This window comes from Rutilus rutilus, assembly GCF_951802725.1.
Source record: "Rutilus rutilus genome assembly, chromosome: 1".
Lineage (NCBI taxonomy): Eukaryota > Metazoa > Chordata > Actinopteri > Cypriniformes > Leuciscidae > Rutilus > Rutilus rutilus.
This window is the reverse complement of record NC_140209.1, coordinates 39,380,176-39,407,768: the sequence shown is the minus strand read 5'-3', so window position 1 is coordinate 39,407,768 and position 27,593 is coordinate 39,380,176. Positions and strand designations below refer to the sequence as shown.

At 37.8% G+C, this 27,593-nt stretch overlaps 2 protein-coding genes across 3 annotated transcripts; one reads left to right on the top strand and one right to left on the bottom strand.

Moving 5' to 3' along the window:
* Positions 1-134: 134 nt before the first annotated feature.
* engase (endo-beta-N-acetylglucosaminidase) lies at positions 135-10,079 on the bottom strand. Of its 2 annotated transcripts, none has more exons than XM_084413792.1 (14): positions 9,860-10,079; positions 9,624-9,700; positions 9,341-9,542; positions 9,083-9,231; positions 6,068-6,222; positions 5,825-5,973; positions 5,544-5,715; positions 4,949-5,052; positions 4,713-4,824; positions 2,787-2,971; positions 2,571-2,713; positions 2,370-2,469; positions 1,909-2,020; positions 135-925 (listed from the first exon to the last, which is right to left on the bottom strand). In XM_084413792.1, the coding sequence occupies exons 1-14, from the start codon at positions 9,928-9,930 to the stop codon at positions 527-529; spliced, it is 2,130 nt and encodes a 709-aa protein (XP_084269918.1). In that variant the 5' UTR covers positions 9,931-10,079; the 3' UTR covers positions 135-526. The 2 variants fall into 2 exon arrangements, with proteins under 2 accessions (XP_084269918.1, XP_084269919.1); XM_084413793.1 differs by having other exon boundaries at positions 9,083-9,220.
* Positions 10,080-14,320: 4,241 nt separating this feature from the next.
* On the top strand, positions 14,321-26,667 carry slc16a3a (solute carrier family 16 member 3a). The gene is made up of 5 exons (XM_084420763.1): positions 14,321-14,476; positions 18,653-18,889; positions 19,235-19,378; positions 19,455-20,243; positions 24,757-26,667. Exons 2-5 carry the CDS (start codon positions 18,667-18,669, stop codon positions 25,107-25,109), a joined length of 1,509 nt encoding a protein of 502 aa, XP_084276889.1. The 5' UTR covers positions 14,321-14,476; positions 18,653-18,666; the 3' UTR covers positions 25,110-26,667.
* The last annotated feature ends 926 nt before the right edge of the window (positions 26,668-27,593 follow it).

Genomic DNA, 27,593 nt, shown 5'->3' with positions numbered 1-27,593 from the left:
GAATTCTGAAATCTACATGTCCTAAGAAAGAACTAACCTTAAACTTGTTTTTACATTCCCATTTATTTGAAACACAAATAATAATGTATCTGCAAAAAGGAAATTGGAATCATCTCCTTGCTTGGTTTCACACAAATGCATAAACAATGGAACTTCATGAGGAGACTCTGGTTAAAATATATCAGTTTAAGAAGCTACATGATTATTTTCATGAGGTTTGCATGCCACTTATGAATAAATGTAAATAGAGCTGTGCAATGGCTAAAAGAATAGACCACTCAGGTCCTCACACACTAGTATTTAAAACTGCTTTTACTATAATAAAGGATATAATTGTGCAAATCATATTTACACAATTTCCTGCTCTTTCAATTAAATATTCAGAATAAACAACTACTGAATACAGATTTAGCACCAACTCATCTCACATTCTTCTGCATATTGAATAGAAGAAGAATTTGTTTATACTATCAAAACAGCATGTCAGCTATTCAGTATTAAGGCATTTGGTCAATAGCGTTCATGTTCATTGGTTCCTTGAGGAACTGTAGCTGAGTGTGCGTCTGCCCCACCGGTCCTCAGGCACTCTGAATCCCTCTCTGCTCACAGGCTCCACCACCAGCTCTATGAGACCCGGAGCAGCAGGAACCTCCAGCTCCACCACACGGTACAGGGTGGAGTAAGACCTGCCAATCAGAGTCAGGGGTCCGGAGGGAATCCGAGGGTCAGGACCACGGAGACGTCTCCAGTGTATCCGGAAATGGCGGACCTGCTGAATGGGATATTGCCAGCGTAAGGTGGTGTTCAAAAGTACCTTCAGTGTGTCTCCGGGTCCCTTCAAAGCACCCGTCTGCCACACCACATCATTCACGCAGATGCCTTGAATAGACTGCAGGGGCGCATGTAGAGTCTCTGCATCCAAAAGCTGTGCACAAAAATGCAAACGGACAATTTAGCCACTGCCAACATTATTCGTACACTTACACTGCTGTTCAGACGTTTGGGGTCAGTGAGATTGAAAGAAAAGAACACTTTTATTCAGAGAGACTGCATTAATCAAAAGTGACAGTTAAGACTTTTATAATGTTACAAAAGATTTCTGAAGGATCATGTGACACTAAAAAACTGGAGTAACAGCTGCTGAACATTCAGCTTTGCCAACACAGGAATAAATTACATTTCAAAATATATTCAATTATAAAAGTTTTTTTAATTTGTAATAATATTTGACAATATTAGTGTTTTTACTGTATTTTTGATTAAATAAATACAGCCTTTGTGAGTATACGAGATTTATTTCGTTAAAATAAAAATTACAGAAATTTTTAATGGTAGTGGACAATATGTTTAATCAAGATGTCAATCTGTAGGGCGACCCAGAAGGCAAATATGAAACTTGTGCTTTTAAAGCGATTTCTAAATTCACATTTTATGTATTAATGTGTGTAAATTATTTTGTAGAAAAAAACAACCATATCGGACAATATTAAGAGATTTTTTTACATTTCCTGATATCAGTTGATACTGTATTTTTAAATGTGCTGCTCATTTCCCCATATTTTTACATTTAGATTTACATTTGCTCATTTACATATAACGCTCACTTACTGTAAAGTCAATCTTTAAAAACACTAATAATTTATTAATGTTAAAAGTCTATTTTTTATACTTTAAAATTGAGTGAAATTCACTTCAAATTCAGCATTTAATACTGATTTTAGCTCAAAGCATTTTGTTTTTAAACCAATTGGATATATAGACTATATTTTAAAATAATTGGCTTATGGGTCTCAGCCTAAATTTATTGTGAACCACAGACCTTATTTCACTCATAAAATGAAAACCGCTTTTATAACAACCCATAATGCGTAACATGTTCTGTGCGTGTTTTGTCCATGTGTATCTCACCATAATCTCTCCAATCCTGCAGTTAAAGGAGACGTCTTCATCTCCTTCATCTCGGGAAACACGAATACACACTTCTCGCAATGCGCACCCAATCATTTTCAACAGGAAACATCTATGCATGAAACCACATTGAGTTTTATTAGAAAAAGAGTTTCATATGTTTGTTATGACCAAAACCTTTTTGACTTTAAAGCAAGGGTCAGCAACCTATGGCAGGTCAGTGAATAATCACCGGATTAAATCACAATTTTGAGAAATCTAAAAAAAAGTTGAAAAGAAAAATAGTTTCAGACATATTAAAGATTATGCATTATTTGTATGAGAGATGTATGATGTATTTATTTGATTATATGTATATATAATTGGGGGTTATATCCTGATTAACTAAAAAAAAGAAAGAAAAAAAAGCCACTTCATGACAAAAAGGTTGCCGACCCCTGCTTTAAACGGTTGACTCTCACTTGGTAATCCAGCCATCCGAAGTCCACCGACCACAATTCTGAACAAACTGCTCCACCAACTGATTATCCTCTGCTAACGCTTCTGGAAAGACACTGGTAGCTGAACACACACCCAATAAAGCAGATTAATATTACACATTCTTATCATGACAGTTTACAGAAACACTTAATCTGAAGAAGATGGCCTAAAAGACGACTAACATGCTATTTCCTCCGTCCCGTTGAAAGTGCACAGGGGAACATCTATTGTTTTAAGCTCCAAGGACACCTTCACTCCCACAGGTGGCTTGTAGACAAAAGAGACAAACGTCCTGGCGGCCAAGGGAACATGGAGAGAAAATATCCTACAAAGGGACAAAAAGAAGGTGTTTGATTGTACGTTTTTTTGTACTCCAGGAAAAACAAAACCTCCAGTACCTTGCACAGACTTCAGGAAGTCCTGATGGAATCACGCCCTCCACCATCAGAGAGTTGCCTCCAATCCAAGCTTCCTTTGAGCAGCCGCGGCTTCTCAGCCAGCCCCCATTCTCCATGTTCTCAGAGAGGTACAGAGGCTGGATCTCCTGAGCATGCAGATTGAACCAGCTTTTCTCCATCTCCACCTACATCATACATCAAATAGTCAGAAATTACTATGGACGTATCGATATTTAAAACATTTCCTATACTATTTTGTCTAAATAAATTCAAAATAAAATACTAAAAACTAAAATCGATCGTTTAAAAATGCTACAAGTGAATTTAGGCATCACATGATAAAGTACAGTATATTCATTTTGAGATTTCTAAAGATTACATTTAACAGTGCTATAACATTTTTTGTATTTTAAGGTCTGGTTTCACAGACCAGGCTTAGATTTAAGGGATAGTTCACCCAAAAATGTTAATTCTGTCAGTAATTACTCACCCTCATGTTGTTCCAACCCCGTAAGACTTTCGTTCATCTTCGGGACACAAATTAAGTTATTTTTGATGAAATCTGAGAGCTGGCTCACTCCTTCATAGGCTGCTAGGTAATTGCATCTGCCGGTCCAGAAAAGTTAGGTGGTGACATTGTTAAAATAGTCCAAGTGACTACAGTGGCTCAACCTTAAGTTTATCAAGCAACGATAATACTATGTGCAAAAAAAACACAAAAATAACAACTTTATTCAACTATTCATTTTCTTCTGTGTGGGCCTCTTGAGTGAGTTCACGAGAGCGCCACGACGCATGCGCGAGAACTGAGAAGAAGACGCAGATGGGTCTCGATGTAGTGTTTAAAATGGTTCTAAAGTGTGCATTTCCTGGATGTCCGAATCGTGAGAAACCAACGAGAAAACGTAAAAGTGCCTTACCAATGCCGCAAAATGAATGGCTTACCTTTCACACTTTCCCATCAAATGATCGTGAGCGGCATCTTCTCAGTTCTCGCGCATGCGTCGTGGCGCTCAGAGGCCCACACGGAAGAAAATGAATAGTTGAATAAAGTCGTTATTTTTGGGGGGTTTTCGCACAAAAAGTATTCTCGTCACTTGATAAACTTAAGGTTGAGCCACTGTAGTCACTTGGACTATTTTAACAATATTTTTACTAACTTTTCTGGACCGGCAAAATTAAATTGCCAAGCAGCCTATGAAGGAGTGAGCCAGCTCTCAGATTTCATCAAAAATATCTTCATTTGTGTTCCGAAGATGAACAAAAGTCTTACGGGATTAGAACAACATGAGGGTGAGTAATTACTGACAGAATTTTCATTTTTGGGTGAACTAACCCTTTGAGCCAGGATTAGACCTTAGTTCAATTAGGACATTTAAGAAGCGTTTATAAATGTGCCTTAGAAAAAAATCTTGAGACAAAAACAATGACACTGACATATTTTCACATGTCAGTACAAGTTGCTTTCAGTTACACCAGCTCAAACATGCATTTTAGTCTGGGACTAGGCTTAAGCCTTATCTGTGAAACCGGGGGGAAAAGATTAACTTTAAGTGATGGTTAGATGATGGCAAAGGTAATCTAAATGTAAAAACATAGACATGAACAAGTACATTTCCAATATCAACTGACACCAATAAATGTAAAAAATCTATAGCCGATATGCTACCAATTATTGTGAGTGTAGCATTCAAGTTTTATGAAGTCTCAACACAGTAAGCCATGACTAGGACTACTTGCTTTTGAGGGTCAAGGCAGCAAAAGGGTCAACAGACATTTTATTTTATTGGGCTCTTACGTTATGTGGTTTTCTGAAAACATTTGTGTACTTCATCATCAAAACTTTGCCTTTGACACCAGGAAAAATGCCACCAATGTATCACATAGGTGTAGAAGAGAATCTTAGTGTGATTGTGTGTAGTGTACCTGTCCTCTCCAGTACAGGCTCTTTCCAAAGCCCTGACAAAATGAGGAGATGAAAGGAAGACTGGACGAGGGCCGGTGGATATAGAGGAACTCAGACAGCAAGCTCCAAAACCTTAGAAGAGTGGTCAGATAATACACATCAGTGAAGTTTGCTTGTGTGTGTGTGTGTGTGTTTACACGCATATTCCATAGCAGAACAGCAAACGCACTGTGATTAGTTCAAGAAATGAGCGTACTTGTCCTGGTTTTGCCGAAAATCTGCCTTCTCGTGGGATTCGTAGACCCAACCAGGAGCAAAGATGGCTGTTGAAAGCTCATACTTGCGAATCAGCTCCAGAGCCTAATGAAAAACAAAACGAGAAGATTGCTTATTTATTCTCTCCGTACCTTTAGCCAGAGAAATGATGGACTGTTCAAAAGTTTGGAGTCAGTAAGAGTCAGTTCTATTGAACTTTTGTTTATCAAATGATCCTGAAAACACAAAATCCACAAAAATATTAAGCAGCACAACTGTTTTCAACATTGATGATAACAAGAAATGTTTCTTGAGCAGCAAATCATCATATTAGAATGATTTCTCAAGGATCATGTGACACTGAAGACTGGAGTAATGATGCTGAAAATTCAGCTTTGCCATTACGTTTACATAAAAAACATACTACAATAGAAAACTGTTATTTAAACATTTTAATAATATATCACAATATTCCTGTTTTTACTGTATTTTTGCATTGGTGAACATATGAGACTTCTTTCGAAAACAAAAAATCTTCCCAACCCCAAACTTCTGAATGGTAGTGTAAAAAAAGAAAAAAAGAAAACTTCACTAACTTTATTCGTCTCAAATTTCCCTGCTATCACCTTCCCTCTTGCAAACACATCAACGCCAACATAGATGTCAGCAAAGCGGCCTTGAGCGGCAGAGTAGGACTTCATCCTCTCCAGACTCTGCTCTGTCCAGTTGTAGTTAGTGAATATTCCATCACAGGCATCAAAAAACATTCTGATAGGATGACAAAAGGAAGCTGATGGCATAAGTTGTACAAAATCTACCGTATAAATCTCACAGACCTGAATCTCCCCCTGCAGAAGCCCTCAAGACCATCACTTGCCTGTTGTCATCATTGAGTTCGTTCTGCCAGTTGAGAGTCCCGTTCTTCAGTACGCTGTCATACCAGATCACCACGCTGCCAGGAACGCGCTCATGCATCTGGTCTGTGAGATAGCGCAGAAAGTGACCAGTGTTCTTCACTGCAGTCTCCTGAGGAGTCAGTCAAATATGAGGTAAAGTATTAGACATTATGTCAACATAGTGACTGTATAATCCTCCAATCAGATATGCCTTGTTTACTCACACTCAGCACATTTTCTATGTTAATGAGCCAGCCGTCGAAGCCGTAGCAGTGGGAAATGTGAACCAACTTATCAGCAGCTGCGCGGTAACTCTCCTCATCTGCAAGGAAGGCCTCACATATCTTGGCTCCATCTGTCCACTCTGTGATGAATGTGCCTTGGAGGGGAATTTCAATACATCCATTCTGATTTACACTTGTCTATAAAGGTGCTGAGGGTTAATGACATTTCTGTCATTTACTCACTCTCATGTCATTGCAAACTAATAGATTTTCTTCCTTAGAGCACAAAAGCAGACATTTTGTAGAATGTCCAGGCAGCTCTTGTCCCATGCCATTACACTGAGACCACTGCTATCAACCTGCTACTATAAAAGTCACCTGGTTGACACCAGACCCTTCTCAGTCGTAACTGAGAGTGGGTCTGGGGAAGCTTCATTCATTCCATTTCCAAAGGGGCGTCACCAACGGACGTCGCTCAAATGCCTCTAGGCGCAATTGGATAGACCTAAAACCAATCAGAGCGATCGTCATCGTGTAAAGGCCACCTCAACGTTTGTGATTGGTGCCAAGATTTGGAAAGATTGGAAATGGGCTTGAATGGGCTCTTGGCCAGACTGACTTGCAGAGCAAATCTAAATTTGCCGGAAGTTCGTCTGGGTTTTCCCAGGCTACTATGAAAGTATAATCAGAGAGTCTTTATGACTTGTGTGCTATATTATGCATATAATAGCTTTTTGAAGCATACTGAAATTTAACTCATTATTCCTCACACAAAGCTGTCATATAATAATAATAATTTTATCATAAAGCGTCTTTCCCAAGCTCAAGGTCATAAGGCTTTAAAAGACTTTGAATATAGTGCACAAGTCATATGGACTATTTTTTGGTGCCGTTTTGTCCTTTTAGGGTGCTTGACAGCCACAGGTCACCATCTGCTGTCTATTTTATGGAAAAGAGCAGCTTGGACATTCTGCTAAATTTCTCCTTTTGTGCAACTCAGAAAAAAAGAATAAACGTATGGTTTAGAAATGCATCAGGTGTGGTGGATTTTTAATAGATAAAATAGTAAACTGTACATTAAACTAACCATGTTTCTAACATCTAACCTTATTTCTCTTTTTAGGCCTAACATGCTAAAACTTTGAAACACAATGTACTAAAACGTTCTGTCCTGTGTTTTTGAATGTTGTATGTTGTTTTGCCATACCCCTTTTACTTTGGTTGTGTGAGTGTAAAAATAAACAAATATGGGAAATGAAACTAGACAGATGACTAGGTTTGAACCTTGTGATTAACAATGAAGTAATCATTAAAACAAAGTTTGCTTTACCTAGTAACAGAAGGGTTTGTCTATGAAAACCAATCAAATTGTGGGGAAATTATGTAATGCAGCATGACATTTTTGCCATACCTCCTTATTCTATAAAAACTGTTGTATTCTTTTAGCTGGTGGGATTCTCAATGGAATTTGTCTGAGATCCTCCGGCTTTGCTTCTTCTTGGGAGAGATTCTCTGAGAATTGCTCGAGTACTCTCCCGCCCGTGATTAAAGAATTTAAAGGACATTTGCTGAAGTCTTAATTTCTGCTGTGCAGCAGGTGAGATAGTTTAGAGAGGTAGACTATATATTAAACGTCGATTGGAGACGTTAGGGAACGTCGACTGGAGACGACCCAGGTAGACTTAGAGTAGGAGCGAGATAGGGAAAAATCTACGACACAGGTTAAAGGAATAGTTTACTGCACAATGAAAATTCTGTTATCATTTACTCATCCTCAAGTTGTTTCAAACCTGTATGAATTTCTTTCTTCTGCTGAACACTAAGGAAAATATTTTGAAGAATGTCAGTAACCACAGTTGATGTACCCCATTTACTTCCATATAATGAAAAAAAAAAAAAAAAAAAACTATGGAAGTCCATGGGGTCCATCAACTGTGGTTACTGACATTCTTCAAAATATTTTCCTTAGTGTTCAGCAGAAGAAAGAAATTCATACAGGTTTGAAACAACTTGAGGGTGAGTAAATGATAACAGAATTTTCAATTTTGGGTGAAGAATCAGAAAACATTGTTTGTTTGTTTGTTCTTATTTTATTATTTTATTTTATATATATGCATTTTATTTTTATTTTTTTATTTTTTTTGTGTTATAAAATACAAAAACTCAATAAATATTTGAATTAGAAAAAAAGAATCAGAAAACATTACATTACACAAGTATATTCTGTACTTCTTTTTAAAAGTATGCTAAGTGTAATTCTTTTTCACAAGGATATTCTTTTTACAGCAAGGCTAATATGTTTGATGGGCCGTTTACACAACACCGTTTTCAACTAAACGGAAAAATTTGTTTTCGTTTTGGCTGTTCATTTACACGACTGGCATTTTGGGGGCCTGAAAATGCAAGCTTTTGCAAACGGGTTACAAAGTGCAAGTTTTTGAAAACAATACCGGTATCGTCTCTGTCTAAACAACAAAAATGCCAATTTGTGTAAACAGTGAAATCATGCGCATGCGTATTATGTGTTCAGTCTATAAGCGCGTAGTGTTCCTTTACAAATTACGAGTTTTTAGTCGTTTTTCGCGGATGTGTGTAAACGGGGATTTTTTTATTTATTTTTTAAACAAAAAGGAAAAACATTTCCATTTTTACTACATCGTTGTCGTGTAAATGTACCCTAAAGGCCCGTTCACACCAACAACGTTATTACAGTCCACACCAGCGGACGATATGGTTCGGTTTATTCTAAGCGTGCTTATCTGTTGCTCTAAATGCTCGAGCTTATTATAGCAAGATGATTCTGATTATCGTTCATCAAATGGATAAAATCGTTCTGAAACTAAAGTGATTCCAACGATATCGTTTCTCTGTGCCGTTCTCGTTATAGCTGTGGTGTGGACTCTGCTATTCTGTAATATTGAGAACGATTTTTAGAACTATGTCTTAAAACTATATTGTAAACAGGCCTTAAGACTGTGATTTTGGCCCATAAACTGAACCCACCAAGAGACTCACCAATAGAGAGCACTCCATGCTTATGTGCTGCATTCGTCCAAACAGCAGGAGGAATGGTTACCATCTGATGACTGAAGTAGTTGAAGATGTCAATATACTCCCAGTGATAGAAGGCATACGGCATCTCCACCTCTGTGCCTTGAATGAACCTCAGCAGAAAGAACAGGACCATGAAGATACTGAAGACTGGCTAAAAATGGCTTCATGAAAGTGACATACAGTGGTTGAAAATCAGGCTAAAATCAAACTGAGTTGTACCTGTCCTCCAGGTAGCCACCCATCATGTCATGGGACACCAATGTACGCCTAGGGCAGCTGTCCAACGAAGGAAACCTGCTAGCCAGGGGCACAGTGGCCACATTAAATGGACTTGCTTCCTTCCTTGTCCATGATAACAGCTCATCAAGAGACTTCAGACTGCAGCTGATGGGCTCAGTTGTGTCAGGATCATAGTGGATTGCTGTTAGACCACAGAAAATGAAGATCAATAATCTTCTTGAAAGAATAAAACGCAGCATAGGCTATAATATGTATTAAATACCTGGCAACGTGGATGGCTCGTAATTTACGACCTCATGAACACTTTGATCGCCTGGTTGATCGAGGCAAGACTCAGAGCTGGATAAACAACCAAAGAGAAGAACATACGTCGTAATAAGGGATGTTATAACTATGTATAGCTATAACAAATTATAAGGGAAATAAAATGCTGCTTTGATTCACATGGTCTTCAGATATAATGCAGAAAATGGACCAAGCATAACTAGGCTAAATTACCTGATCTCTTCCGTTATAGGAATCTTACTGCTTGTTGTAGTTTCGTCCCTTTTTCGTTTCCGGGGTGCCATTTTATTTTTGTCTTTTGTAGAAACACTTTCCCTATGCAAAAACGTCAATCGTTAGTTAGCTTACAGATAAAAGTGATTTGAAGTAATAATACACCTCTCAGTTAGAGAGCAGAAAGAACAGCCTTCTTCCGCCTGAGTTCTGATTGGCTGAGTAAGTAAGTGCAGTACGTGTAGATCCTGCGTAAAGAGGTTGCTTTAAATCTCCACTAGAGGGCAGTAGACTAGACGTATAAATGACTAGTGTATGAACTGTTTATCAACACATATTTCTCATGTTTATTTTAAGCACTCATAAAAGGCTATACAGTCCTTTTTAAAAAAGTATTGCGAATTTTCCAGCCATCTTACATGCACTGCACATAAAAAAGATAAACAAACCAGCCAGTGAAGTGATCATTTGAGACTCGAAAGTGCATTTAGTGACAATAAACAAGACGAGAAGTACAACTGTGATTCATGGAAACATTTTAGAATAAATAACCAATTACCAAAATATTATTCAACCATGTTATGCCGTGTGAGGCCTCCAGTTTCTAGCTGGCTAGTATTCATCTGAATTAGAGAGGAGCGAAAATATATTAATTCATGAATGATTCACACTTTTTGTCCTTTTTTGTCTTCATCCAGAATGCTACAATACCTCTCATGTCCATTCTCGTTTTGTAGAACAGTCATCCAGAACATTTGCTGGCGGCACAATGATTCTCTTCTGGGGGTTTTTCTCTTTCAGTATAGTCAGTGGCCCGCAAGTTTGAATCGAGTGCTTTTAACAGGATAGATGAATGCCATGGAAATCTGGAAGCTTCATTTTTATTAACACAGACTGAAATGTGGCCTTTAATGTAGTAAACATTAGTTTTTTTCTGGTTTTGGTATACAAAAAGTTTATATCACCAATCAAATGTTTTAGCAACACATCAAATGCTTGTGCACTCATATTAAATATTCATCTATTTACTTGTGGCAAGTTAGATATACCCATATATTTCAACATTCAAATAGAGAAACTGTCAACATGTAGCCAAAGGTTAGCTGGAACTTGACTCGAATGTGTATTGTCATCCCTATCATTTCCTGTCATTCTTTTCCTTTTTCCCTTTGCTTTAGTATATGCTTCCATAATAGGTAATTGTGGTTATAAAAAAAAAAAAAAAAAAAAAAAAAACCTTATATAATTTAGACATTTCAATTCAAATTCTGATGAAATAAGCAAAATATGCATTGAACATCATTACTGTGGACGTGTTGGACAGGATGTATTGATGGCCCACATTAGGACTGTTTGGCACTCAGAGAGAGCAATGGGCTTTGTGTTTTTTGTGTTACACCACAGCATGGATCAATCCTCTGATGCCCCCCAGGGTGATTTTAAAGGCCAGTCCCGTTCCCGCCAGAAAGGCTCAGAACAAACTTCAATGTTCTGGCAATGAAAAGGTACAACAAAACTGGTCAGACTATAAATGCTCCTTTCTGACATTAGAAAAATTAAAGAACAATACCTAAATGTTTCATTGAGCTAAGCCTGATTTTTCAAACAAAAAGCAATGCCTTTAGTTCAGCTGTTACTATTCATACACGAATTTAACTTCTTAAGTTATTTGAGATGGATGTGCATGTTTAAATTCGGCATGAAATGGAAGTTGTGATAGTCTTTTCTTTCCTTATTGTGATCTACAGTGGCCCAGTAGTGCACAATGTAAAAAGCAAGCATAAATTCAAAACACAACGAAATGAATCCACAACACAAAGGAAATAAGCCACAACACAACAAAATAAAGCCACAACACATCTAAATAAAACCGCAACTGAACACAACGGAAATGCTCCTGACCACTAGAGGGCTCTCGGAGCGCAATAAAGTTTGTTTTCCTTGCCATTGTTCTATAGAGTCGGCAGTCTTAAAGGAACACTCCACCGTTTTTTGAAATAGGGCTTATTCACCGTCTTTCATACATTTAGATAGGTGGGCAAACGCATTTTTGTCTCAGTGCATGCATTGTTTTAGTTTTGCAGCGCCGCCGATAGCTTAGCTTAGCATAATGAATGGAATCCTTTGTTGCCAGCTAGCATGTCATGAGTAAAAGTGATAAAAAAAAATAAAAAAAAACTAATTACTTCTTGTGGCCTGCGTATTCACAAGGAGTACAAATAGCAATGCAGATTAAGACTAGACGATTTCCTAGGCAGATATTGACTTGGGACTATATTGGGGGGAAGCACAGGCGAAGCACTGCTACTTGGGCGCAGAGATATCACACAACACCTGAATTCCCCCAACTTCCGTCAACGTACCAGCGTGAATAGTAGCTGGCTATTTTTCCTACAGTAGACATAGTGAATGGCGATGAACATGGCGGATTTTGTGAGAGACGAGGAGGGTGACTTCTCAGACAGTCAAGAGCCAGAACCATACCTCTATGAACCAGAGTTTTCAGAAGAGGAGCTGCGTGCTTTGGAAATAGAACGACAGGAGGAGGAGGTTGCGATCGCTCAACAGCCTGAGGACGTGAGGATGAGAGTCAACACGAACTGGTGGTGAGTGTGATATCTCTGCGCCCAAGTAGCAGTGCTTCGCCTGTGCTTCACCTCAGTATAGTCCCATGTCAATATCTGCCGAGGAAATCGCCTAGTCTTAATCTGCATTGCTATTTGTACTCGTTGTGAATACGCAGGCCACAAGAAGTAATTTGTTGGCAACTAGCTGGCAACAAAGGATTCCATTCATTATGCTAAGCTAAGCTAGCGGTGGCGCTTCCAAATAAAACAATGCATGCACTGAGACAAAAATGCGTTTGCCCACCTATCTAATGTAGGAAAGACGGTGAATAAGCCCTATTTAAAAAAACGGTGGAGTGTTCCTTTAAGATATCAATACCAAATTAGTTTTAACAGTATGTAACCATTGTATATCAACATAAAATATTACTTCAAAATCACCTACATGAATTATTTTTGCGTATTTATACACCAGAATGCTTTGACCCGCTTCGACAGCGCATGATCCCTAAGGGAACTAACTTTACCGCGCTCCGACAGCCCTCTAGTGGTCGGGAGCATTTCCGTTGTGTTGCGGCTTTATTTAGTTGTATTGTGGCTTATTTCCGTTGTATTGTGGCTTATTTCCGTTGTGTTGTGGCTTATTTCCGTTGTATTGTGGCTTATTTCATTTAATTCCACGCTGTGGTAGTAGCGCGTCAAAGCATTCTAGAGTATAAATATGCAGCTATAATGGATGTAGGTGATTTTGAATTAATAAATGTCAATGGTTAGCTACATACTGTTTAAACTTATCATGGTGTTGATACATTTTTTTAGACTGTTTGACAGAGTTCTGTCTAGGTTATATCTTGGTTTGGTGACAGAGCTCTGACACTCCCGGTTTGTCACATGTTTGTGTATAGTCTGGTTTGTTGTGAGCACATGGCTTGTCATGTATTTCCTTGTGCCATGTGCTCTCCTGTCAATTGTCTAGCCCCTCCCATCTTGTTACCTGATATTTGATTAATTTGCCCCACCTGTTTTCCTCGTTACCCTCTTTTGTTTGCTTCCCTATTTAGTCTCCCTGTGTTTGCAGTCCTGTGCTGGTTCATTGTCCATGTTCCCTTGTGTTTCCTGTTTGATGACAGAGGCCTGTCTTGGTTTCCCCCATGGGGAGGTTTTGTTTTGTTTAATAAAGATCCTGAGTTTTCTGCACATGAATCCTCGCTTCACTATTTACCATCCAGTGACACTGTTGACTCATTGAGCTTTTCTGTTGTGTTGTACATTTTCCATTGTGTTGTGGCTCATTTAAGTTGTGTTGCGGCAATTTCGTTGTGTTGTGAATTTATGTTTGCTTTTTAAATTTTGTTGCGTTGTGCACTACTGGGCCACTGTATATATCTAATCCGAGTGAAACTGCTCTTCAAACAAGAAAAAATGTAGGACGGGACTTGAGTTTGACTATAAAGACATGATTGGATGGTTGTGGTTTGCATTTGCTGTGATGTCATGTGAGTGACAGGTTGCCCCACCCTCGCGCCAGTAAACACGTAAGATTTTGCTGCAAGAAGGTTATGGAAAGGAAACAATTTAAATTACAAGGGCACATGAATTAAAACAACAATTATGTGCACGGATAAATCATTTATAATAAACATAAAATATAAATATTCATAAAAATGCATAAAAATAAATAGCCATATTCCATAAAAATGATTTAAAGCTGCTCCAATATAATTTTTGAGATAACAAAGTGAACATTTCAGATTTAAATTTCCAGTTTACACTCATTTCTTGCTCTGCAACTTTAATATTTTACAACTTACGGAACCTTAGATATGGCCAGGTTATTTTTACACAGTTGCACAAGACGCAGAAAGAAATGCTTACATCACACGCACGATTAGGTGAACATGACAACAGCAGACTCTAGGACCCAGTCCACAGAACACCGCCTAGTCGCGTTTCTCCTTCTTATTTACGTCTATATTGTCGTACGCTCTGCTAGAAGCGTGTTCCGGTGATCAGCACTGAAATCTGAAGGTGGAAGAGAATCATTTGTTTAGTAAGTACCATTTACACTTAGTTTATATCCAGGAAACATATTATGGCAATTAAAGGATTTGGATAAACATGTTTTAGTGCTAAAGGCTGTTAATAAGCCTCTTCAGATAAAGATAAATATTTGCACAGATCTTGTAGGACCTCGTTGAAATGTTCATTTGATGTAGGCTAATGAAGCGGAGCTGATGTGCTATGAAATTTAAATCTGCATTATGTAGGCTATATTGATTATTAAAAAATCGACATTGCACATAAAGCCTCACTTCACAATAAGGCTATTGTAGATATAGATATCATGGATGAAAATTTTTGTACTGGGTATTTATTAACTTAGATATCCTTCTCCTTATCTCATTATAAATGTGGACTGCGCATGAGCCTGTCCCGCATCCATGCAGCATCCCTTGATATTCCCCAAATAGCCTACAAACGTAACAGGTGACTCGGAAATACGTAGCTAAGAATTACGGAACACTGACGTTGTGAAAAGGCATTCAATGTTTAAAACAAAGAATAGTGTTATACTAGCTGATTTGGATAAAATATTAAGTTATTAGAGGCTTGTTTTACAGAAATGCGTCGGACCGCGTATAAAAGTGCCGCTATCTTATCTTATCTTATCTTATCTTATCTTACGTGACGAGGAAGGGCATTTAAGATTACATTTTAACCAGGTGAGTTCAGACGTAGACAGGCAGTTCATTAGAGCCGAATCGAGGAATATTCTGAACAATAAAGCTGTGGCAATAAAGTGTTAGTCATCACTGTAAAAAAAAAAAAAAAAAAAAAAAAAAGACACAAAAATTATAGGCTACATTTTAAATGTAGGCGAAGCTCAGATATGTATCACTCATCGAGATAACCTAATACATTAGAGTCTACTTTTTATCATTATATGCAAGACAAAATAAAAATGTCATAAAAAGTCTTAACCCAGCAAACACATTTACGTTGTGGCAACGTCTCTGGCACGTTGCATTTCTGCTATGGCAACGTCGCTGTCTACGTGCTCGCAACATTGTAACAACGTAGAATTGTAAGACGTGACAGGGCTGTAGCAACGTTGTTGCGCGACATTCAGCAACTGAGAGACGACGTTCTGACAATATGGTGCATTTTGTTAGATAATTATATACTTTTATCTTTTATTGTTTATCTATAGGGTAGAGTGGGGGAAAACGCCCCCCTGGGGTAAAACGCCCCCCACCTGTTTTTCCCAAAATAACCAGTAAAAGTAGTCAAGATACATTTTTACTGTTGCTATGCACTACGTTGATAACGGGGATATACAAATCTCTATGGATAAGCTGACACCAGCGACACATTTGAAGAGAAGAGGATTACATGGTAAATGCTATAATTTTCAGATATTAGTAAATAAGTGTTTAAGAGAATATTGTTCTGCAGGATATCGCAGTGATGTATGATAGATGAATAGTGAAGTCTGTAGTTTGAGATCATATATTATTTATAAGGAATATAATTATATTTTAAAAATTAAACATTTTTTTAAAAACTCATAGCTTGTGGGGTAAAACAAGCGCAGCCCCCTACGCTGAGGGGTAAAAACCGGGATGGCAATTCTAGTCACATTTATGTTTTGTTTCACTGTAATGTCACATTTTCCTTAAGGGGGGCGTTTTCCCCCACTCTACCCTATTTTTATTTAATAGGGCTATCAACTCCTGCAAGTGTAGCCTACACTTTGAAGAGTAAAAATGACAGAAAGTTTAGTTAATTCAACTTTATTAAAACTGCATTTAATCAAATTGCACTTCCAAAAGTCATACATTTGTGGGGAAAAAAATATATATATATATTAAAAAAATAAACGAATATACAAATTTATTTTAAGTATAATAAATAAAACATAAAAAGCAAAGGCAGATCAGAACATTTAATGAACAAAACCGGGTCTGTGGCAGACAGTAGCCGAAAGCAGGTGTCACCGGGGAAACATCCACAAATCCAGAGGAGCAAAGAAACGAATGAGACTAAATAGCGGAAAAATCAAATGACAAACTAAACAGTGCGAGCGAGGCTACAATCACATTAGAAATTAAAGTTGTAGGTTGTGTTTGATAGCTGAGGTAGGCTAAACGCAATACTCACGTATCCTTGCTCGATGATGAATGAGAACACAATGAGCCCAACAACAGGTGGTTGGAATTAAAAAGTCTGATTTTCCCGCTTCAGGGCAGTGACGAGTACATTATGTAGTCCAGTGGTTGTCCTGACAACCTAGGCACAACCTTAAGCAATGGCCCTGAACGGTGGTTTAATGTCAACATTGTGACAACGCTGTAACAACCTTCACTACACAACGTAGTTATAGCAACCTTTTGGCAACGTTGTTAAAACGTTGTTAGAAGGTTGGCTACGTTGCGCCAACGTTCTGTGTTTGCTGGGAATAACATTTTCTCTAATTCATTTTTCAGTAGGCCTAGTAGCGGCTCCTGGCCATAAATTTGGGTAGGGCAGATTCTGAGTCTTAGCACTAGTTTATGATTAACATTTAGTAAGCTTTATATTCTGATTAATCGCTGAACACACACACCTTTGGCAGAATTCTGATGTCCTTGCGTTATTCAGCCTGAGGGTGGCGCTCCAATGATGATTGACAGACGCACAGAATGTCATTTTACGGTGAATTAAATAAACAAACAAGTTGGCAGTTGGATTTAGAATTATGAAAAATAACTGTTCACACTGCCCCAACAGACACCAAAATGAAATATTTAACATAGATAACAACTGCAAGCGTCTAATTTGTAAACAAAATGATTTACGCACTAAATCCAGCGTAAACTCCGGTACAATTTGCATATTTTTAAACTCTCAAGACAGATGTCACATCCCGAACCTAACCGCGTTTTTCGCTTGTTTCGCTAAATTTGATGTGGCGCTGTAGAGCTGGAGGGCTCCGAGACCGACTGCCCCGCTTATAGTATCATAAATACATGTGTACCGTACGTACACAGTAGCCTACACGTACGTCTGCATGATGTCTGTTAAAGATCACTTAATCTGGAAAGCATCTGCTGTTTACTAACATCTGATAAACGTCTTTAAGATCAGTTTCACGTACATTCTAAATCATAAGCATCTTAAAGACATTTTCTAAACATCTATTTGACATCTGACAGGAAACGTCCTATAGACATAATTGCAGATGAGCGAACACTCTAAACACTCTAAAAAAAATACGTCTTCCAGTTGTAAACTCGCACATCAAATAGACGTCTCCGTGATGTAGGCTACATGTGCTATCAGGGTGCGCTACATTTTAATATATCCTGCTCAGACAAAATCCGAAAAATAATTGTTGCCGAATGCTGAACACATTTATAATTTATTATTAATTCAGTGCATACGAGGTGAGGTCTATGTGTGGATGAATATTTTGTTGGTCCCTGACATCCGCGGCTGTTTTTCAGTAGACTGTTGGTGGAATTTCAGAAGAAAGAAGAAAGCTATTAAGATGTTTGCATTGCGAAATAATTTTTTTTACATCAAATTATTTTTTTGGTGTGAAAATATGACCTGTGCATTTTATTAACAGCGTTGTGAGACCTGTACAAAACATTTTATTACTGCAATGTTGCCCTTATGTGGAATATTTCTGATAATCTGATTTTTTTTAAATAAAGTATAATGAAGTATAATCAATGGGATTTATGTTAACTATATTATAGTCATGTATTTGACAGTAAGAGAATGGAATGTGCTCCAATATGCTGAGCTGAGCCTCTCGTTTTGACATTAGAGAAAATATGGGATGAGCTGAGACTTCTTGTTCCACTTAATAGGTTGGGGCCTAAACAGACTGGAGTCATAGCCAAAAATGGTAAAATGTTGATAAACAATAGTGGCATGTTTGAAATATATTGGCCACGCCTTAAGGGAGAGCATATGGAAAACTGTATATAAGAGTGTGCAAAGACAGACTCTATAGTTGCTCTGCAGACTTTATATCTCTGATGTCTTCTGACATCAAAACCCAAGACTTTGAGAGTGATTCTTCACAGAGGCAGCAGAAGACACGACACAACTCGTCTGCTTTGTCATTTGACTGAATGGGATTTCTGGTATAGGGTCTTGAAGGCATTATTATTGACTTGCATACTACAACTTATTCCCCTAAGAACATGTGTGTGGTTGTCTGATCTTTCCACAGAGCAGTAGAGCATCATGGGTGGCGTGGCACTGGATGACGGAGGTTGTAGAGTGAAGGCCCCTGATGGTGGCTGGGGTTGGGCTGTGCTTTTTGGTTGCTTCATCATCACAGGTTTCTCCTACGCCTTTCCAAAGGCCGTCAGTGTTTTCTTCAAGGAGCTGATTAGAGAGTTTGGGGTGGGCTACAGTGACACAGCCTGGATCTCCTCCATCCTATTGGCGATGCTTTATGGCACTGGTATGTTCTTCACCACCAATCAAACAAAGTCTTAAAGGCAAAAGTTGACCCAAAAATGAAAATCCTGTCATTATTTACTCACCTTAATGTATGACTTTCTTCATGGGAACAGAATGTCTGAACTGTTTTTGTCCATGTAATGAAAGGCAAATGCGTATAAAACAAGACTGGATCCCGTTGACTTTCACTGTATGGACAAAAAAACACATTTCTTCAAAATATCTTCTTTTGTGTTCCATGTTTGGAACAGCATCTTTATTTTTGGGTGAACTATCCCATTAATGTCTTGTAAATTATTTCAAACCAGATTCAGACAGTTCAGATGTACATCATTTCTCTTCGCAGGGCCTTTATGCAGCATTTTAGTGAATCGATTTGGGTGTCGTCCAGTGATGTTGGTGGGCGGCCTCTTTGCATCGTTGGGAATGATCTTGGCATCATTTGCCACGAGCATCATCCACATCTACTTGTGTATAGGAGTCATTACAGGTACTTCATTTACTCCTTTATTGAGTGACTGATGTCTATCCAGTGACATGTAAACATTTCTATCCTCTGATTCCAGGTCTTGGACTGGCTCTGAACTTTCAGCCATCACTCATTATGCTGAATCGATATTTCAGTGAGAAGCGTCCGCTGGCTAACGGCCTGGCAGCGGCTGGGAGTCCGGTGGCTCTGTGTTGTCTGTCCCCTCTGGGGCAGATCCTTCAGTATGAATATGGCTGGAGAGGGGGCTTCCTCATCTTGGGAGGGATTCTGCTGAACTGCTGTGCTTGTGGAGCTTTAATGAGGCCTTTACTCCCACCAAAGATGTCAGAGACCCCTGGAGTTGAAAACACACCAGATGATGGCGACAAGAAACCAAAACCCAAACCCAAGATGCTAGACTTCAGTGTTTTTAGAGACCGGGGCTTTGTCATTTACACCGTCGCTGCCTCCATTATGGTGCTTGGTTTGTTTGTGCCTCCAGTGTTTGTGGTGAGCTATGCCAAAGAGCTGGGAAACGAGGACACGAAATCCGCCCTACTGCTTACCATTCTGGGTTTCGTTGACATTTTTGCACGGCCCACGTGTGGCATCATCGCAGGACTCTCGTGGGTTCGTCCTCGCTGCGTCTACCTATTCAGTTTTGCTGTCTTATTCAATGGCATCACAGATCTGGTGGGCTCCTTGTCTAAAGACTACTCCTCTCTGGTGGTGTTCTGCATCTTTTTCGGCATCTCTTATGGCATGGTTGGTGCTTTGCAGTTTGAGGTCCTCATGGCTGTTGTGGGTACAGAGAAGTTCTCAAGCGCCATTGGTTTAGTTCTCCTGTTTGAAGCCATTGCCGTGCTGGTTGGACCTCCATCTGCTGGTAAGTGTTGAAATTTCATTTTAAACTAAAAATGGCTGATACTGTAGGTTAGCTTCCTCTTAAACTAAAGCAGGGTGAGAATTATAGAATTTGTTACTTTATATGTGAATTTAGTTTTCAAAATAATTTGATTAGCTAAAAACCGGAAAGAACATTATATGGCTGTGGTACAAAAATGCATAATACACAATGCACATGTTCTGCTGCAAGTTTTATTTACGTAAATTCTATCTATCTATCTATCTATCTATATATATATATGTAAGTTATTAAAAAATATTTCACAATATCACTGTTTATTACGGTGACCGGGAGGGGACATGTTCGGTTCACTTAGTTTTGTCGTGGCCACAATATATAAACTCGTGGGAACGTGAAAATATGTTGTTGCCACGAGATAATAAGTCTTGGGAACGTCATATTAAGTCGAGGGTACGTGATAATAAATCGTGGCCACGAGATCATTTTGTTGAGGTAACGACATCATTATGTCATGGCCACGCGATGTAAAGTCGTGGCCTCGAGATCATATGTTGAGGGAACGATATATTTTTCTCATGGCTACGACGTCATATTTTGAGAGAACGACATCTATTTCTCGTGGCCACGAGTTATGTTGAGGGAACCACACCGGTCAATACTGTACATATACAGCAGTCGGAGATGGAGATGATATGATGAAATAACATTTTACTTTGAATTAGGAATGTCATATAAAGATATAGTGCGCTCTCTGACATGGGTAGGGTACGGCCTAAGTGAAAGACTCCTGAAGCGCATTCTTAAGTTGAATGGGCTTTTTCGTGGCAAATTTGCTGGCTTGAATGAAATACTCGTGTCACGAATAAAGTCCCGTTTAAGGCAATAAACAAAAACAAATGATGAGAAACTTAAATCAACAAATAACAAAGTAAATTATGACCGAGGTAAAAGGAGGAGCCCGTGACGCGTGTGAAGATCCGGTGGTCACAATTCTGCGCGCGCAAGATCACATTTTGAGCGTGGAAAAGGGCATTTCGCACGCGCGTGAACTGAGTTTTGCGGAGAAATGTTCGTCTCGCAGATAAGAAAATATTGCGAGCGAACGAAAATCAATTTTGCATTTAAAATAAGTATTTGGATGTGCGCGGACGTTCTCTTTCGCGTGTGCAAAGTTTCACTTTCTTGCTCCTTTCATACCAGCCGTGAGCGCTCTCTAAGCGCAGACGGCTCGCTTGCTCAACACAACCCAGCGTTACAATATGCCATAATTCCAGCCAATCAGAGATGAGACTGCTAAATTCTGATTGGCTGGCTTGAAAACCAATCACAAGACTCCCTGCATCACCTACTGCGGAAGAGAACTAGTTTTTATTTTTTTATTTTTTTTTATTTAGTCAGTTCAAATACAAAAACATTTCAGTACAATGCAAAAAAAAAAAAAAAAAAAAAAATTGTTACAAAGTATTGACAATACAGCTCAAAATATTTTACCAAAAAAAAAATAATAATAATAATAATAATAATAATAAAATAAACATAAACATAAGAACAACTACAAAAATATAAGTATAAAATATCAGGGCATTTATATGTATTTGAAAAGCTTTAATATTTGTATTGTTTTTATAAGCTTTTTATTTTGTGATCTCATGTTTGAAAGAGTTTCAAAATATATTGTTAGATCAGTGTTATAGAAGGCAATATACCGTAGGAGGGTTTCTTTTGAGTTATTCTTGTCTTATGAATATAAAATTTCGCCAAAATGATAAAAAGATTAATTATATAATTTTGTTTTTCAGAAAAAAAGGGTTTTGGAAACAAAGTAAAATGTCATGAGGGTCTAAATCAAGACATCTGTTCAATTTTTTTGTCATATCTATTTTAAAGTCAGTCCAAAAAGAAATTGAACATTTATTTTTATATTGCCCTTTTTCTATGTCTTCAAGTGATGTGTTACAAAAAGTGCACTTATCACAAACAGCGTGAATATATCTACTAATGGTTGCATTTACAGGATAGCATCTATGAATAATTTTGTACATTACTTCTTTGACTTTATTAGAAATAATAAACTTATAGGGCATAGTTCAAATGTTGCGCCAAGATATACAATAAGGTTTAAGCCACTTTGATTTACATGGAGGACTGGATCCAACATTAAAGGAGTTTCTTATAAAGTTGTTATTAAAACCTTTATCAAATAAAGAGAGACCATTTACAAAGAGTTGAGGATTTTGTAAAGATGTATTATTGATATCTACATCTGAAAATTTGTTTAATATTAGTATGCCATTAGGAATAGCCTTAATTACTTTGTTAAATTCTTTTTCATTTACAAATAAACCATATTTTGAAATAAAATTAGGGTAGGTGTAAAATTGCCCATTTTTGTCAATTAGTTGGCTAACAATTAAAATGTTGTGTTGGACCCAATTCTCCATGTACAAAGATTTTTTATTATGAATGATATTACTATTGTTCCATATAAAACACCTACTGGGAGAAAAATTCTGTTTGTACAAAAGGGACCAGAAAAGTAATGTTTGTCGAAAGAGAACTAGTGCAGTTGAGTAAAGTTGGCAGTAAATTCACAGATTCGATTGTTGTATAACCATCAGGACAGCAGTGATGTGTGAACTGAATTTAGCAACAATACAGTGAATTACAGTAAAGATATGTTTCATAAAAATCATAAAAATTATACATTTACAATTGTATAAAATTTTAAATATATATTTTCCCAAAATAAGTGTTGTAGTATAACCTTCAGGACAGCAGTGATGTGTGAACTAAATTAGGCAACAATACAGTGAATTACAGTGAAGTTATTGAATATTTTCATAAAAATCATTAAAAAAAATCATAAATTTACAATTGTATATACAACTTAAAAAAAAATTTTTTTCAAAATAAGTGTTGTAGTATAACCATCAGGACTCAGTGATGTGTGAACTGAATTTGGCAACAATACAGTGAATTACAGTAAAGTTATTGAATATTTTTCATAAAAATCATAAAAATTATACATTTACAGTACAATTGTATATACAATTTAAAATATATATTTTACCAAAATAAGTGTTGTTGTATAACCTTCAGGACACTGACAGCAGTGATGTGTGAACTGAATTTGGCAACAAAACAGTAAATTACAGTGAAGTTTTTGAATATTTTTCATAAAAATCATAAAACTTCTACATTTACAATAGTATATACAATTTAAAATCTATATTTTTCCCAAAATAAGCGTTGTTGTATAACCATCAGGACAGCAGTGATGTGTGAACTGAATTTGCCAACAATACAGTGAATTACAGTGAAATTATTGAATATTTTTCATAAATAATAATCATAAAGAATATGCAAAACGATATTTATACAAAATAAGTGTTGTAGTATAACCATCAGGACAGCAGTGATGTGTGACCTGAATTTGATGACACTACAGTGTGTGACAGTGAAGTTATTGACTGTTTTCGTAGTAACGCTTTTTGGGGTTTGCACTTTGCAGACGGTCCTGCGCATAGAGATCAATGTATTTTGTCCACTGCGAGGGAAAGCTCGTTTGGAGGAAAATTAGGTTGTAGCTGCTTGTCTACATTACTACGATTAAAAAGAGGTGTCATTTGTGCAGTAACAACGTTTAGCTCACGAGTAGTTCTCTGAATCTGCAGTAGGTGATGCAGGGAGTCTTGTGATTGGTTTTCAAGCCAGCCAATCAGAATTTAGCAGTCTCATCTCTGATTGGCTGGAATTATGGCATATTGTAACGCTGGGTTGTGTTGAGCAAGCGAGCCGTCTGCGCTTAGAGAGCGCTCACGGCTGGTATGAAAGGAGCAAGAAAGTGAAACTTTGCACACGCGAAAGAGAACGTCCGCGCACATCCAAATACTTATTTTAAATGCAAAATTGATTTTCGTTCGCTCGCAATATTTTCTTATCTGCGAGACGAACATTTCTCCGCAAAACTCAGTTCACGCGCGTGCGAAATGCCCTTTTCCACGCTCAAAATGTGATCTTGCGCGCGCAGAATTGTGACCGAAATCTCACCCCATACGGTTCCCACATGTTATAAAACTCGTGGCCACGAGAAACGGTTGTCGTTCCCTCAACATATTAAGTTGTGGCCACGAGAAACGGATGTCGTTCCCTCAACATACGATCTCGTACCCACGAGATATTATGACGTTCCCATGACTTAATATCACGTTCCCACGAGTTTATATGTTGTGGCCACGACAAAACTAAGCGAACCGAACATGTCCCCTCCCAGTCACCGTAGTTCTTACTGTATTTCTGATCATATATATCTTATATAAATTATTTCTATAAGATAATTTCAAATTTTTTAGAATACATTTTTTATGTGGATTAAAAGTTTTGTGCACTAAATGAGCCATAACAAAAGCTGACATCTCACCAACTAGTCAGTTATGTTTTGCACATCCCTAATCATTAAACCTTGATACACTTACTGTAATCTATTGAGAGTCTTTGAATGCCGTTGAAACCTTGTTCTCACTTTGTCAAGGGCGCCTTTTGGACTTCACTAAGAATTACATGTATGTCTTCCTGCTGGCTGGGATTGAGGTTGTGTTGTCAGCTTTAGTGCTGGCCATATGCAACTTCCTGTTCATAAAAAAGAAGCCCGAGGCACCAGAGGCTGCAGTGGAGGCTGGAGAGACAGTCAAGGCAAAGGATCACTCCTGTACGCCACCCATAGAGGAGCCACACAAGACCAGTGGAAACTCAGAAAAGCCAAAGAATTCGGGTGATCCGAGACCTGAGAGTGTAGTGGAGGATTCAACAGAAGTGGAAACATTTCTTAAAGTTAAAGATGGGCAGAAGATGAACGTCACCTGTAGTCCAGAATCTGACCTCTGAAGGACATCAAGACTTTGCCCTTTTCTGCCTACGAAAAGGTTGTAACAAGAGGAGATTGAGAGTTGCAGTGTTAATGTGTGTCACTGTGTAGTCTGATGTGATATCCTAATGTGTGTGCTGTGACAGATGAATATTTAATCAATAATAGAGGCCTACACTGCACTCATGCTGTTCAAAATATCGCATTTGCACTGCCACACAGAGATCTGGACAAGCCACTCTCTGTACGTCTGTAGCTCAAAACCACAGACATTTCTTTGACTTACTACGTTAACTAGGTTAAAGGTGCTGTAAGCTATTTTCTTATGGAATGGTTTGGAGAAAATTATTTTATCTACTGAAATCACTACTGAGATATCACACCGATCTCTGTGACAGACATAAACAGTAAAAGAAAAAAAATGGCTCCGTTCAGAGGCTTTTTTTAGCCAAACGGAATATGTTTGAAAGCGCTTTCTGCCGATCAGTCAGTCCATAAATGACAAACCGGACACTGAGAGTGTGATAGATTAACTTGGAAGAGCAGCTTTCATGAGTTTGGAGGGGTGCAAAATGTTTGCAATTTTGACTTACACAGCTGAAAGTTCTAGAAGAACAAAAAGCGAAAGGAACAAAAAAGGACCAGGAACGTAGTAAATATGAGTCAAGCTTTTAATCGCCCCTTTTAAATTTAAGCAATACTTGAATATTGCCTGGTCACCATGGTTACACCAAAACTGCACGGTTTGAGAAAGAGGCGGCGTGTTGCAGAGGGACATTTAAAAAAATGTTCAGATTAGAAAAATAATAATGTGCACGGATAAACCATTTATAATAAATACTGCAATATTCCATAAAAAAAGAGAGAAATCTTCTGTTTTGATTTCATGGTGACTTAAATATCATTACAGCGCCTTTGACTAAGAAAACATCACATCATCACAAAACTCAAGTAGACCGCTATCACAGGAACAGAAAGTCTGGTCATACTCATAGATATCAGGAGAGACATCAGATATCTGAAGTTTCCACTTCTCACACAAAACGCTTTTGTAATAGTATGTCCCTATCTCTAAACGATTATACTTTGGGACCTCATGCAATATGTGAACTGCTTTGTTTTTGTGTGTTGTGAGCAATGCGGTCCACTGGCTTAAGTAGACATCTGAAAATGCCATGATTTCCAGCATAAAGATCAGTAGGCTACTGTTATATTCCTTTAGTATTATTAGAACATTCCAGATAGAAAGATACTGTAATCCTGCTGGATTGGCACCTGCCACTTACCTTCACCTGTTATTCTCAATGTCAAAGGACAGAAACAGGTCCGCTGAAAAGCTTATGTTAGTTCAATATAATTGTATTAGTCAGTATAAGATTGTACTGTGAATTCATTTTCTGACACTGTACTTTTAACTTGTCACTGCTATGCTGAGATTGTCAGCGTAGTGAAGTAGAGAGCAGGTATCTCTGCATTTATGACTTCATTTGAAGAGTCCTTTAGCAATATTTGCATTTACCTGTTTTTTTCTCCTACTCTGAATGTCTAACAAACCTGAGCTGTTCAATAGTTTAATCTAAAAAAATATTTATTTTTAATATTCACCAAAAATGAACGAAAACCTAAATGAAAAGTACTGAAATTGTTTTTTATTTTTAGAAAAAGATTACAGAAAAGCATGCAGTGTGTCCCACTGTTTTGTTGCAATAGAAATGAGGTTTGACAGCACTGCCTAGTGGCAATAGTTCTAATTTTACACCAGCATCAGATCCACTAGCTACTGGTTAAACTACTTACCAGATTGAATATTTGTAATTTAAAAAAATTTATAATAATACATCTTAAGTGCAGCTATGAGAAATTTAGACTCAGTAACCCCAGAATCTGTCAAACTGCCCTTCCACTGTGCCTATCTGAGTCAGGCTGGGAAATATTTTGTATTTTTTTCTTTTCTTCATTAGTTTAAATTTAAGAATGACTGCATTATTTGATAATGACCTCTCTGTGTCTGCTGAAAACATAATCCAAAATCTGCTCAATAAATGTTGAATACACGTCAGTTGTCTTTTCAAATATTTCTTCACGGGCAAAACGACGAGCCATGTAACGTAGCTACTGTACAATGCCATTTTTTACCGCTTAACCATTTTATAGCGACAATAGTAATTTACTCACCCTCATGTCCTTCTGAACTCATAAGGCTTTCGTTCATCGTCGAAATTTTTAATAAAACCTAAGGGATTTCTGTCCCGCCATTAAAGTCTACGTAAAGGCCTACCACCAACACTTTAGATACGTCAATTTCTGAAGCTCCATGTGCGATGATCAATCGATCACGCACAACCGCTCGAATCATAAGGTTCACTTGTGCTATTAACTTTTTGAAGTGTTAACGTTTGTGTTACACACTCAATTTCCCAGGATTTATTATAAATATCTTAATTTATGTTTCGAAGACGAATAAAAGTCTCACGGGTTGGGAACGACATGACAGCGGGAACATT